The sequence below is a fragment of the Paramisgurnus dabryanus genome, chromosome 6 (assembly GCF_030506205.2).
Source record: "Paramisgurnus dabryanus chromosome 6, PD_genome_1.1, whole genome shotgun sequence".
In the NCBI taxonomy this organism is placed as follows: Eukaryota; Metazoa; Chordata; class Actinopteri; order Cypriniformes; family Cobitidae; genus Paramisgurnus; species Paramisgurnus dabryanus.
This window is the reverse complement of record NC_133342.1, coordinates 2,174,035-2,188,960: the sequence shown is the minus strand read 5'-3', so window position 1 is coordinate 2,188,960 and position 14,926 is coordinate 2,174,035. Positions and strand designations below refer to the sequence as shown.

The 14,926-nt window shown below is 37.1% G+C and overlaps 1 protein-coding gene across 6 annotated transcripts in view; it reads right to left on the bottom strand.

Annotated features, from left to right (window-relative positions):
* pard3ab (par-3 family cell polarity regulator alpha, b) overlaps positions 1 to 14,926 on the bottom strand; it is a 143,685-nt gene that overhangs the window by 41,687 nt on the left and 87,072 nt on the right. For 3 of the 6 annotated variants that reach the window (XM_065262182.2, XM_065262180.2, XM_065262183.2), the window contains 2 exons: positions 10,366 to 10,470; positions 9,532 to 9,762 (listed from right to left, as the gene is read on the bottom strand). In XM_065262182.2, coding sequence (XP_065118254.1) covers positions 9,532 to 9,762; positions 10,366 to 10,470 — 336 coding nt within the window. Of the gene's footprint in view, positions 1 to 9,524; positions 9,763 to 10,365; positions 10,471 to 14,926 lie in introns of those variants that run through there. The other 3 variants (XM_065262184.2, XM_065262186.2, XM_065262185.2) reach the window with 2 other exon arrangements.

The following is a 14,926-nucleotide window of genomic DNA, read 5'->3' as shown; positions in this document are numbered from 1 at the left end:
CAGAGTATTTCTGTGCCGAATGCAATTCGCCAGGGTTCGTACAAGTTTCCGAAAGTTTTTTTTTTCAAATACGGGTCCAGCTGACGTTTCAGGGGTAAGCCATATGTATCACTTCTTTTTATTGACACTTCCCTCGGAAAAAACACCCACACGCCAATCAGCGGGAGACGCAAGAACTGAGGGCGCTAAGGGGTTGTGTACACCAAAACTTTTAAGCGTGGGTGAAAACGCCAGGAGGACGTCGAATGTCAGCTGTTTATTCAGTTGATTGCCAGTTTTCTTCAGCTGACCACTTTGGTAGTTGTGATGCTTTAGCTGTGAGCCGGTTGGTTGCTGTGGTAATGTCCCGCCCCTCCTCCATTGGATGGCCGTGTGAGAACTGACATTGATAAGCGGAGCTTTTCACCCACAGTTGAATATTTTTCAACTCTGGACGCTCAGCGCAGAAAAGTGCAGAGTGCCGATTTTCAGTTCGGAAGAAAATCGCTAGCTGCTGACTTTTTAGAAAAACACAGAGCTTCCATTGGAAACAATTGAAATGTAAGGTTAAGAAAGCCAGCTTTATGGAAATAATGGATATCGTTTGTTTATCCGGGGTAGCAGCGGAGTTTTGTGTGTGTGTTTGTTTAACGCTGGATTTCATTGAAAAGTCCCAACCGGGTCATGAGTTGCATGCGGTAAGAAGACTTCTGTGTTATGTTGGAAATAGACGCACAAGTGCATATTATACAAATGACACAAACATGTAGTGAATCATTATCCAGTGTTGTATAAAGTGTTGACTCGTTATTCGCTTCTCCCGCAGCTCGCAACTCCTCCTTCCCAATTTTTTTGTACGTTATCGGAAAGAATCTGTAAAGCTGATCTGTCTTTTATAAATCTGATCAAACTAAAGACTCTTCGGAGATATAAAGGATGTAATACCACTCTATAGGTACTCCTGATTAACATCAGATACACAGAAACAGCATAAGTTACAGGAGCTTTAAAAAATGTAGTTTTGTTAACTTAAAAGTTTCACTTAAATTGAGAAAATTTTAGGTGAAAAAACTTTTTAAAATTACTTCAATTGGTAACATCTTAAAAAATTAAGCTTTTTTAACTTAGAATTGTCAGTAAGAAAAATTTTGTTAAAAAATACATGTTTAGATGTTACCAATTAAAATAATTTCTTATAGACCCTTTTACAGTTGGTAAACATTGTGACGTATTTGTGTGGGCGGGGCTTAGCTGGAGGCAGAAAGAGCCGCAGAGGCTATGTTGACAAGCTTAAACTAGCACGTTTTAGGAGGGATTTATTAAACATGGATGCAGAAGAAGTTTCGGATCTGTCCGAATATGTACAGTCACTGATTCTGCGGGACCGTGACAGGTATTTTTGTAAATTAACTCCTGCGATTTTAACCAGGTTTTAGATATTTCATAGACAACATATGAATTACTTTCAGGTGGATTTGGGTAATTTTGTCTAGGCTTACTGTCTTATGTAACCTATCACTGGGCTAACTATGATTAGCAATATGGATTATTTTAAGAGATCATTCAAACGATGGCATACACATCTATCACTGTATGTTTGTTTAACATTTAAGCTAAACAATAGCGAGGTTGGCGACTTTTCACCTATAAAACAGAAACTTGCTGATTTGTACTAGATAAAACCAACACAACAGTACATATGCATAGATTATTTTACCTGATATGAAGTGTGCACTGCAAACACGAGTATTATTTATGCTCGTCTCCGTCTAGTCTGTGCGCCGTATTGCATTCAACCACAATTGTCTTCTTGATTTCTGTGAAGAAATGTCTGCCGGGATCTGGTAAAACTTTATTTTTGAACCAAAAGTGCTGTTCCTTCTAATCTGGCAGCCAAAAACACAACAAGATGACATTTTAAAGTCAAAAACTCAAACTTTAGCGCGCCGGCTATGAGTTCCTACTTATTTTTTGCCTCCAGCTAGAGCGGTGACGTCACAGTGACGTGGGCTGTAAAAGGGTCTATATTAATCCAACTTTCACTTTTTACAGTATGAGTTACTGTACATACAATGCTTGCTAAAGACCAACAAGCTGTTTACTGACTAGTAGTCGATAACTGACTAGTAGTCCTTTGTAACTGAAGTAAATCCATCATTCAACTCGCCAATCTAAAGGGTTTCCTTCCCTTACAGCGGCACATCTAAACTCATTTATTACTCATTTCACTCTTTTTACTCATTTATTTCTTTAATAAGCATTAGTGTCAGACTCCCTTTATCCCTCTGTAAGCCGCGAGTTCGTTTCTGACACTTTGGATTTTCCTAATCCCTACATTTTTTCCACACAGCGTGCCAGGGAATGCTGATAATGAGCTTAAACTTCTTTATGTGTGTGTGTGTTCTCAGCGTGAGTGTTTTGGGATTAGTCAGATGTTTACCCTCTGTGTGTGTTTGGTGGATTTAATTGGCCTCTGCATCGCTCCTTTTTTCAAATTCCCTACGGAGCGCATAGTCAACTCAGCACGAGCACACATACATACACACATACAAAGTTCGGACTAAACTCATTCAGCAGCTCGCTCACTTCTGTGCAAGAATGTTTATTATACACCCGGATCAGATACCCGGCCAGCGGCCTCATGGTAAACAGCTCTGATGTGAACAGGAAGTGCTTGGATATTTTTACCCATGACACCAAGAAGGGAGACTGAACTGAGCCAAATGATAGCGATTCACTAAAGGAATTATGCAAATCATGAATGGCGCACACACAGCCAAAAAATCTGCATTCAATGCAATTCATGTGGCGAATCTCACCGTCTTGCAGGCCTAATTTTGAGGAGCGCTCATGTTGAACGCAGTTACTGTGGCTTAATTTACATACGGCACAGTGCTATACCGCAGACAGGCCTGATTCAACTGGGTTATGGCTGGTTAGTGATAAAACAGACTGTTTGTGCTGAAATACAGTGTGCACACACGCACTCTCTCACAAATCCACTAGTCAATTTAATAAAACCGAAGAGTATAAAATCCTAGTAAAATTTTGCAGCTTGGGGGCAGCGGTGGCAGGATTGGAAATATAGGAGAGAGATTGAGTTTAATTCATTTAAATGGTCTGTATTAGACAAGCGCACATAGAGAAACATACATTTCTTAATATGATCCTTCCATTTACAATAAAATCCTCTCAGGAATGCAAACGGATCACAAAAACACACAGATTACCAAATGGATGATCACACACACATTCTTCCAAAGCCACGTTGTTATTGTGCACAGACAGCAGATAAACATCTGTAAACCTCTCTTAATTCATGCCAACAAGAGCTATATTGATTCAATGCTCTTAAAGAGCACCTATTGTCCAACTCACGTTTTTAAATTTCCTTTGGTGTGTAAGTGTGTATATGTACATGTTAACGATATGAAAAAGGTAAAAATCCCAAAGTAAACGATGACGCGAGTTATCATCTCCAACGTTAATCTTTTTTCTTAGACTACAACAAACACACGGATTGTAGGCAACATTTAACTTTTTGGGATTGGTGATGAAGAGAAGACCAACACTTTCATAATAACTCCTGTTAGCATTGCATTGTGAGCGAATCTTTTAAACATGGTAAGGAGTGTCACATTTCCGGCTGACGTCAGAGGTATTCAGGCCAATCACAAAGTACAGATTAGCTGGCCAATCAGGGACACAACGCTTTTAAATCCGTGCGTTTCAGGAAGAGTGTGAAATCTGGAGCTACAAAAATGTACGGTATGTGGAAAATAATTTGTTTTTTAACCATGAACCACGTGAACACATTCTATTATACCAAATACACAAAATAATATTAGTTTTTATAGCACAGAAATAAATGCTTTTTTGGCAGGGTCAGATTTTTTCCTCAGAAAACTTTTGGGAAAATCTGCGAAGTGGTTTTAAATGTTTTAAAAAGAGCTGAGACAATTTAAGGAAAAAATATTACAAAATAAATCCAAAATAACTACATTTTTTAAGGTTTACAATAAATAATCCAATTAGTCTCTGAATACACCAAACCAAATGAGTACTCTGAATTAAACTGAACCAACATGAACCAATTAATGTGCATGTCAAGACCATAAAATATTTTGTATATAAAATTACAATAATTTTTTAATAGAGATATATTATAGCAAAAAAACTTGTGTGAATACATTCTCATGATGAGTTTAGCATGCATTAAGATAATTAAATAGTTTTTTACAACAAAATGTTAATATTTTAAATAAAAAATAAGAGCATTCGGCATACAGATTTGAATTGATCATGTCGCATCACATAGTCGACAGAATCCACAGTAAGTTTTATTTCATCTCAAATATCAAATGTTTCATGCCCTTTTATTAAAAACAAACACCACAGGATACTACTGCTCACCCTACGCAAGCTCAGGGTATTTGCGCTTGTTAATGACGGACACTGAAAAAATCCGTGAAAATTCGTGGAATTCTACTATTTTCCGCTGTAATTTGCAGGTGTGGATTTGATTTTTATTACTTATACATAAAAATGATATTATTTTAGCCTGAAAAATAATGTGTGGGCTATGTCAGTGGTTTTCAAACTGGGGGCCGGGGCACCCAGGGGGGCCATGAGATGGTACCAGGGGGGCCCCAGTTCTATTACATTTTATGAAATACATTAATGTATCATGAATTCTGTGTAATTAAACCTAAAAAAATAAGACTACTAACAAAAAGCACTACTTTTTGTATAATTTAATGTTTTTTTTATTAAAATGTTGAGTTTTAGAATAGTTTTTTGTCACAAATTTTCTTTGGGGGGCCACGAAGGAATGCACCGTACACAAGGGGGGCCACACACTGAAAAAGTTTGAACCACTGGGCTATGTGACTCGGATGTCAAATAAATGAACAAATGCCCGAGTAAAATCTAGAATGAGTTGTTACAGCTCTGCAAACTTTATTTAAACATTATTCTGTCACCTCTAAGATTAATTCATCAGCCTGTTTTAAAAAATGAAGCAGAGTTGATTTTTCCAGGCTGGAACGGTCTCAACTGGTTGGAATTGCTCGGAACGGTTCCAGATTATGCACACGCTCTGGCAAAAGTATCCTGTCAGTGGAAAAGAGTAGCCTTATACCCAAGACTTTTCACCCCTCCTCATCATAATACTACCATTACGCCCTAGATGGACGTTTAATGGTTCTGTTTGTGTATGAGCCCTTCATCAGGCTTTAATATGTATCTGCTGACTATACAAATATATTTCTCATTTACTTAAAAGCACAAAGCTAAGGGACTTAAACCACACTGCAACTAAGCTGACAGCCTAGAACATTCCGATTCCAGGTCAGATGAGCTGTGTGTGTGTGTCCTGCTAAAACACTGATGTTGTTACAATGAAAATGTACAAATGTTTTTGTTGGCTTTACCGTAACCTCTTTCACAACTGTTTTGGTTCGAGTGTACAGAAACCGATGTCTCTCGAGTGCGAAAACTCTGGAACGAAACTAAGATTTTGCGCAATGTTTTTTAATACACACAGGGTAAAGGAAGCTAACGGCAGGACTCTGTTTTATGTTGCTTGTACGTAGTCAAAATATGATTCCTGTGGTTATATGTATTTTGCTACACTTATGAAAGCCACATGTCCTACAAAAGCAGGAAAACCACTATGAACTCACTTGTGCAGGTCCTCGCTAATACAAAAATGTTGATAAATACATTCTACATATTAAAATTTAAAGGTGCCAAAGAATGTATTGAAAAATGTATGTTAAATTGTTCTCTGATATCTACATAGAATGTATGTGGCTTTATTAAGTGCAAAAAAATTATTACCTTATTTGAAATGGTCAGGAATAATAATGTTGAGCTTTGCTCTGATTGGCTGTTTCTCAGAGCAGCTCTTTAAGTAGCTCTGTGTGTGTGTAAACAGACCTCATGTTTGAGTCTGTATCAGACAAAAATACGGAATTTGAGGAATAATAATTTTTTTTGGAGATATATGTTAATGGATGTTTTGGAGTTGTGTTTTTTTTTCAGTATGGATCTGCAAAACGTAACTTTAATGTCAATAGTAGAACTTCAGCCTAAACGTTAGCATATAGCATTAACTAGCATATAACGCTAACTCAGCAGTCACAACTTTGTTTTTAGCATTGTTACAACATTGTACTTAATTAAATGTATAATCCCGACTGTAACGTATCAGTTGGTGTTGAGATTGGCTTGTTTTCCATTGGTCTTTTGCATGCACAAGGATTTACATAAGGAGGAGGAAACAAATGCGTTTGAGGCTTACAATATGTCTTACCATGTACCAACTCTTATTATTAATCTATGCCGAGGTAAATACAGTTTTCTATTCTACGGCACCTTCAAAAACACTTATTCATAATGTGCAAAACAACCGAATCTGATAAACAATAAGTGCTATCTTCCTGCTCTCCATACTTCACTGCACAATCCCACCTGAAATTTCACGCTTGGTAGACATTCAATCTCTCAAGCTCTATAGTGAGGATAAATAAGGATGAAAAACATTTCCGTAAAGAAACATTGTTCAAGCAGCAGGATTTGCTCCTTAGACAAAATTGATAGGCAGTTTATGTTAGCCTGCCGTCACTGCTGTATGCCTTCCTGTTGATGTCATGACATCACCATGACACAGGGCAACATAACAGCTTCAATCAGTAATCCAATCACACCTAAACATGTCAGGTGTCTAAAAGGTCTTTTTTGGGCCGTCATGTCAACCACATACTTTAAAATATATGAGTTTAACTAATTTGGTGTGACAGCTAAGGAAGTGATCCTAAACTAAAGCTGATACGCCGAAAACAGGAAACTTATATACATGCTACTATAAATAGCCTGTACTTAACTAGTGCACGTTTTAAGCTTTACACAGGCCTCTACACTAAAACCCATATAGGCTACACAGCCCCCCACCCACACAATGTGCCCCCGTTAGGATCCACTTCCCTATTCCATATCTGTGAGGATTATTCCCACAGTTCCATTCTCTGCGGAATGACACCCACTTCCTGTTCCCTGAGGGTTCTTACAGGAAGTGCCCTTCCTGTCTCATTCTCTGCCTGTGTTTGTTTTAGTCTCAAGAAAACATGCAAGCCTCACACAACCCAAACAAAACATTCTCACAATTTGGGTTTTATGAAATTTGTTGAGAATGCTTTCAACACTTTCCACAGATTTGAATGCCTCAGACAGTGGGCTGAAGTCCAAATAGAGTCTACATTTTAAAATTAAATCTTGACATCATCTTACCCATAATATAAATTAAACTCCATGGATATTTGTCAGGCGATTAATTGTAGGATAATTAAATGATTAGAGAAATATTTATAAAAACATAATCCTAATCATTAAAATAAATGTGTTAATAAATATTGATAATTATTCTTGACATTATTTACTAAATGAACAAGTTACTACTATTTTACGTTTTGCCTTGTCATAAGTTGACATATTTTAATTTGTTAAGTTAAAGTAACAAAAATATATGTTGATTTGATATTATTTTTATAGTGTATGAACAACAGCAACAACAACTTAAAAACTAACCTATTTTAAAAACAACTTTTTTAAACTATGCTGTTTAGTTTTTACTTTACTGGATTAAATATTTCAATACACATAACTTACATATTACAGTCCCACCAGGATTTCATGTTTTTTTTTAAATGACTGATTTCCAGAATTATGCTAAGAAATTTGCATTTCTTTTCTAATTAGAATACCATAAAATGTTACAAGAAAAAAAATCTCAAGTAATTAAATAATCAAGTAAACTGTCAGTAATAAAATAGGAACAAGGAAACAAATGAAAATGGGTAATAATACAACATCAAGATAAAAATAGTGCTTTAAGTTTAGGTAGGCGAGTGTTTGTTTTTCGAGGTTGCTGTCATTTTAAGACCTACTGTAAAGGACTGATCCAATAAGCCCATGTCTAAAACTGCTTTTTCCAAAAACAGTTTGTTCACTTTAGATATCACTGTGTTTACATTAAAGGGACACTACACTCTTTTTGAAAATATGCTAATTTTCCAGCTCCCCTAGAGTTAAACATTTGATTTTCAGCGTTTTGAAATCCATTCAGCCGATCTCCGGGTCTGGCGCTACCACTTTTAGCATAGCTTAGCATAATCCATTGAATCTGATTAGACCATTAGCATCGCGCAAAAAAATAACCAAAGATTTTTGATATTTTTCCTATTTAAAACTTGACTCTTCTGTAGTTACATCGTGTACTAAGATCGATGGAAATTAAAAGTTGTGATTTTCTAGGCAGATATGGCTATGTACTATACTCTCATTCTGGCGTAATAATCAAGGACTTTGCTGCCGTAACATTTCTGTAGCAGGCGTGAGGCAGGCTAATAGTCTAATAGTCTAATAGTCTATTAGCAGGCTAATAGTCTAATCTGATTCAATGGATTGTGCTAAGCTATGCTAAAAGTGCTAGCGCCAGACCCAGAGATCAGCTGAATGGATTCCAAAACTGTAAGAATTAAATGTTTAACTCTAGGAGAGTTGGAAAATGAGCATATTTTCAAAAAAAGTGAACAACAGTGAGAACACAGCTCGTCCTCACATGCTGACGGTCAACATTTGCACATGTTTGTTCCCGCTGAGATGATAGTGGACAGAAAGCATTCTTTAATGTCCTAAAGAACATTCTTTAATGTGTATCATTATGAAAATAATGAATTACAACTTGAAAAATGTACAATTAAAGTAAGGATCATGTGGTTAAGCATAAATGTGTACTCAAAAGATTTGGATTGAATGTTCATTGTGGGCTCAAGGGTTGCTACAGTAACAGTGTGCTGCGTGCCAGAAAGAGAGAGAGAGAGAGAGAGAAAGAAAGAGGGACTGCTCGTGTGTTAGCAAAATGACAGATTATTAGATAATTTCATTTATTTTATGTAAGACGTTTATATATTTTTGTCAGTTTTGTAATGAAATGGCAAATTATGCAAGATCGCAAAAAATGCAAGTTGATTTTGTGCTGCGCTCCGCGATCGCGAAAAAGAGGAAGTGTTTGGGTTAGAGGAACTGATAGTATGTATTTTGAAGAAGCAAATCTGGAAAAATGCATTAAAAGCATATATTACAGATCATGAATGTGTTTCTAAGTACGGTAATATCGAAAGAGAGACATGAGCCAAGCCATCAATTAAGAGCATCTTTCAACTCTGCGATAACCTTTGCTTCAACTAAAAAGTGAAACCAATGTATAAATAGACTGATGAATTATTAAATTCACCAAGACAACTATGACGCTCTTATGCAATCCAGGGAGGATCTGGGTCTACCTGAGGGTAAAACAAATGTGCCTCCCATCTTAATAAATTATTCACTCAGATGCAAAACAACCTTTACTCATTTCAGTCCAGACTCCCTGATCTGTTTTACAAAACTGAACTGCATGCATGCTCCCCGATGGCACCTTAAAAAAGAGCTATTAAATACACACACACACCTTATTCATTCAAGACAACATGGTTGAATATCGCCTAATACCTGTCTGCCGCCGAGGAGTGCCCATTTTGGGTGCTCTGTTTGAGTGCAAAGGGTGAGTCTGGTGGCGTGTGAATCCGGTAGTACCCGCCATGTTCTAGCGAGCCGATGCCGGCGTACGGGGGATCCTCGGTGGGGAGTGATGTCAGCGTGGAGCTGCTGAAATCCTGGATCTCAGCATAGTCCCGCTCTCTGGCCTGACGCTGACGGATCTCTCGCGTTTTCGCCTGAATCCTACATATAAATTAAAAATACAACGAAAAGCGGACGGCACAGGATGAATGAAACACCTCAGAATGAACAAATCTATATATAGTTTATTGTAGAATGAATTAAGGGTCCAAATTATTAATGTAACATTATTGTTTATGTTATGGTGTCTATATAACAGGACCTAATAGTGCTTTTCAAACACTGTTACAATAATTCAAGAAAATAACTGATGTGAATGTGCGAGAGAGATATTAAGATATTGAGAGCGAATGAGCTGGGCTTTTTCAGCAGGATCTCGCAGGACAGAAGGGAAAATGGAGGGGGTTCACGTGACATTTTTAATAAAACAACATGAACGCACACCTGCAGGCAAACACACGTGGTGAACAGCCAAAGCAGGACAAACACTATATACATCAAAATATGCAAACATCATAACATTACAATAATGCACACAATGACAGACAAAAAACACAAACATCAAGGCTCAAACAATCAGTGAGGAAAAGGGTTTGAGGAAGTGGGCACGGTTCTGTACGAGGGCAGGTAGGGTGTTAGGAAATGCCTCTGATTAGAGACTGATGATGAGAGAGATTAGCTCTGACTGCGTGTGTGTGTTTATACCTCTCTTGTTCTTGTCTCATCTGGCGTGTCTCCTCCTCGGATGCATGAGTTTCCTCAGCCTTCCACTTTCCACCATCCACACCATCTTTGCGGTACTTTCCGAACCTTAAACACACACAAACATGTTAGAAAAAGTTTAGTAGTTATTAGGATCAGACATGATCTGCACTTCTGCACATCGATCAAGGGTTGTTCTGATTCCGATACCAGTATCGGAAATGTGGCCGATACCACACACAAAAAAAGCATCGGAATTGGCAAGTACTTGAACTAGGGATGAACAGATATGATTTTTTGTGGGAGAGGATAGCGATAATAAACACTTCTATACAATACTATAGACCAGGGGTTTTCAAACTTTTTGTGTGTGTGGACCACTATTTGTAATCAAGTATTTTCGCGGACCACCTCATACTTATTTTAAAATATGTCTACACAAAGTCCTGAATTAATCTGCACATCTAAATAGTCTTACTAGCACTAAAACTATAACTGGTCATCACATCAGTACAACAGGTTTCTTAACCTTATATCATAATTATTTATATACATATTCTTAGTGTTGGGAAAGTTCACTTTCTACATGAACTAGTTTAGTTCACAGTTCACAAATTTAAAAATGAACTAGTTCAGTTCATAGTTCATATTTGAAAATGTTAAACTAGGTCACAGTTCCAAAAATGAACTAATTTATAGTTATTTTTTCCCATATTATTTTTTTAAAATGATTGCCATTATAGCCCATATAGAACCACCACAGACAGCAATTATTTGATCAGTTTTAACACTGAAGCTAAATGCGTCAGATTTCATCTTCATGTCCAACTTTAAATCCTTATCCAACCAGGGTTTACATTAAGCATTGACTGTCTTTAATTTTTGTATTTGCTTACACATACTTTGAAAGGCTAGCTGGTTGGGGGTCGCACCCCGGGCGAGAAGCGCTGCGAGGCATTGCGTGTATGACAACTCGCAGGTACTGCACACCACACGTGCACGTTAAATAGCGTGAGCTTAGTCAAAGTCTATTTCAAGATCCGGAATATACGTTAGCAGCCTATGTTAATCGTTAACGATTTAGGACAAATATGATGTTATTTAATGTTAAACTATTTGAGTTGCGCGGCAGGAATTTCAGAAGTGTCTGTGTTGTTGTGATGACGCATGCAGCGTGACTCGTGAACACAGAGTGGTGGCGGTGTTGCCAGATTGGTTGTTTTTTCCTGTACACATTAAGGCCTGTTTACAGTGTGTTTTAGTCGGGTTTTCGCCTGGAAGAATATACAAATCTGGCACCCTATTGAACGACGTTAAACTGAGAGAGCGTGCCGTTCACAGGCACCAGAATGAATGAGTTCACAGTAACGTTTATTAGGCAGCAGTACACGTTCGCCCAAAATATGAACGAGTTTGTATATTAAAATATACATATTCTTATTTTGCCTTTTCACGGACCACCTGCAGTACCCTCACGGACCACTAGTGGTCCGCGGACCACAGTTTGGGAATGGCCGCTATAGACGGTGTCAGCATTAACAACAAAAACAAGCGGCTTTAGTGGTTTAAATGATGACAGAATATTCATTTTTGGGTGAATCCCTTTAACAGAAATACAGCAGAAATGTTTCAAATTCACCCTTATGTTTACATCTTATAATGCATTCATTCATGCTTTCTTGATACATAGTTACACATCGTTTTCTTTCATGGACTATGGACCGCCTGAAATAGCTTTGGCCACCCCCTGGCCTGAAATCACTGATACATCCTTTAAAGTATATAATTAAGAATGTTTTAGGCATTTAGTTGAGAAACATTATGGTTTTTATTAATCAAGCAACAGAAACGAATCATTAGATTAATCGTCCAATTAGTCGTTAGATTAGACCTGACTATAAGACAGCACCAGCCAAGTTATGAAAAAAAAACACGGTTTATAGTCCGAAAAATACAGTACATCGAAATCGGCCATTTTTTTCCCCCGGTGCATCCCTAACTTGAACCCATGAACCAATCCAATACCATTTTCTTAAACCAGACCTAGGCTGCGTCCGAATCGCATACTGTGACAGTAGGTACTGAATTAGATGAAGTTAAAACATTAGGTACTATATTAGTATGAATATGGATAGTATGAATGAATTTGGATGTACTACATCCTCCATGTTGATACATCACATGACATAGGTCATAATAACAAGTCGTTAACTGGAATAACATTAAACAAGCGTAATTTAACCAACAAGGAACAGCGGTTTAACATATGTATTTGCATTTGAATAGAGCTGCGTTAGCGCATTCTGGCATTTTTTATAAAAACAAAAACAAAACAACGCAATACAATAGCATACATTTCTGAATGTGACTGGATGACAAAACACAATTGAACTGTTTAAAGTGATCAAATGACCCAAACCAAATCGTAACACATGGTGTTCAAGGGTTGTTTTAAAGCTGATGGGGTGTGACCTCCCCACATCCTGGTTGAATTCAAAGCTCTGATTTTAGACTAAACACAAATTAAATCGCTCTTTAAACTGTACGCCCCAACTGAAACTGACCTTAAGCTCTTAATCCATCTATTCAAAATCATTTAGCAAACTAATCACCGTTTTGCAATTGAGAAGAAATGTCTCAGCAAATCTTTGCTTTATCAAGCGTATAAATTCATTAATTTCCAGCAGTTTGAGTGTGTGCGTGCGTATGAATCCTGAAAGGAGTTTCTACGCATTTGTGGGCCTCATATTCAGAAGAGCTCATTAATATGTAGCAGGTATCTTTGGCTCATCGAGGCAGTTGACAGCCATTAATATATCGCCTTGCTCCGGAGGCCATCTAAAATATTCCACGTATTCAAAATATTTTTCTATTGCTGACAGATTCAAAAATTCACAATGAGCTATCTTGCTGTTTTTCATTTCAATACTTCTCATATTCCTCTCACACTTTACAGAAACTTTTGTGCTGAAATGAAACCCCTTGCGTCTTTCGTGTTACTGTATTCCATCCAAAACACAGAAACATTACAGAGCACATAATATTAATTTTTAATGTTATTCCATATTTCACTATTAAAAAAAAAGAGTTAACCCAAAACAGTAAAGAATCCTTGTTACACTTAATTTTTTACGTTTAAACGACTTGACTTAAATGAGGCATTTCAACTTTCTTGAGTAGTGCACTGTAAAAAGTTGAAAAAATATACCTAAATTGTACTCCTCCTCATGCCATCCCATATATAACTATATACAAGACCACCTTTTATCAAATGAACTACTTATGTCATAAAAACCAAAATTATTGTTTTTTTTATTAAAATGTCATCATCTTTTTATATGGAAGACAAAATGGCGAAGCTCCAAAAAATATACCCATCCATCGATAAAGAAATGCAAAATGAATTTCAACTTTCTTGAGTAGTGCACTGTAAAAAGTTGGATCAACTTAAAAAATATACCTAAATTGGTAACACCAAAAAAAATTAGTTTCTTCAATTGAAATTTTTTACCTATAGTAACTTTCGGGTGTTAACAATTAAAGTAATTTTTTAAATTGAACCAACTTTTTACTTTTTAAGGAGTTGGTATAAATTTAAATGATATATGAAAATTATATTATAAAAAATACTATATTATTAATTATAAAAAAATAAATAAAAAATATAGCTGCAAGCAGCAATGGCGGGCCCTCGCACGTTTTTTTACCGCTACATGATGCGTCCGAGAAAACGATGCACGGTGGGCAAGGGCATCAAGTGGGTAAACATCAGTGGGCTATTTAATGTTGTTACTGAGCCATTTGGGGACTGTAGGTAAAAGAAACCCCACATTTTAGACAAACGGGGGCGCTAGTGAGCCACTTAAGAGACACGCTTTTGTCTGACCTATTTGTCCACTCTGAACAGCCGACAACTCTGATGTGTGTGCCAACGTTTAGGTTAATCTAAGCACGCCAAGAGTCCTAAATATGCCTGAAATAAAAGTAAAGTTTGGGGCGTTGCCATGGGAACAGCGTTCGAGATATAAAAAATCCCTTCGCAATGTATCATCTACAATGTCTCGGCATCATGTTGACCACTTCTGGTGTCAATCGCATGAATATTCTAGAAGGAGTATTTAAAAGAACATTGGCGTCAACTGAAAGGCTTAAATATGCCTTTAAAATGAAAGTAAAGTTTGACGCGTTGCCATGGGAACAGCGTTTGAGATATCAAAAATCCCTTCGCAATGTATCATCTACAATGTCTCGGCATCATGTTGACCACTTCTGGTGTCAATCGCATGAATATTCTAGAAGGAGTATTTAAAAGAACATCGGCGTCAACTGAAAGGCTTAAATATGCCTTTAAAATGAAAGTAAAGTTTGACGCGTTGCCATGGGAACAGCGTTTGAGATATCAAAAATCCCTTCGCAATTTATCATCTACAATGTCTCGGCATCATGTTGACCACTTCTGGTGTCAATTGCATTATTTTTCTAGAAGGAGTATTTAAAAGAACATAGCATGGAACTGTCAAAAAAATCCAGCTTTTTGACTGACACACTTCCTGGCGCCTGGTGG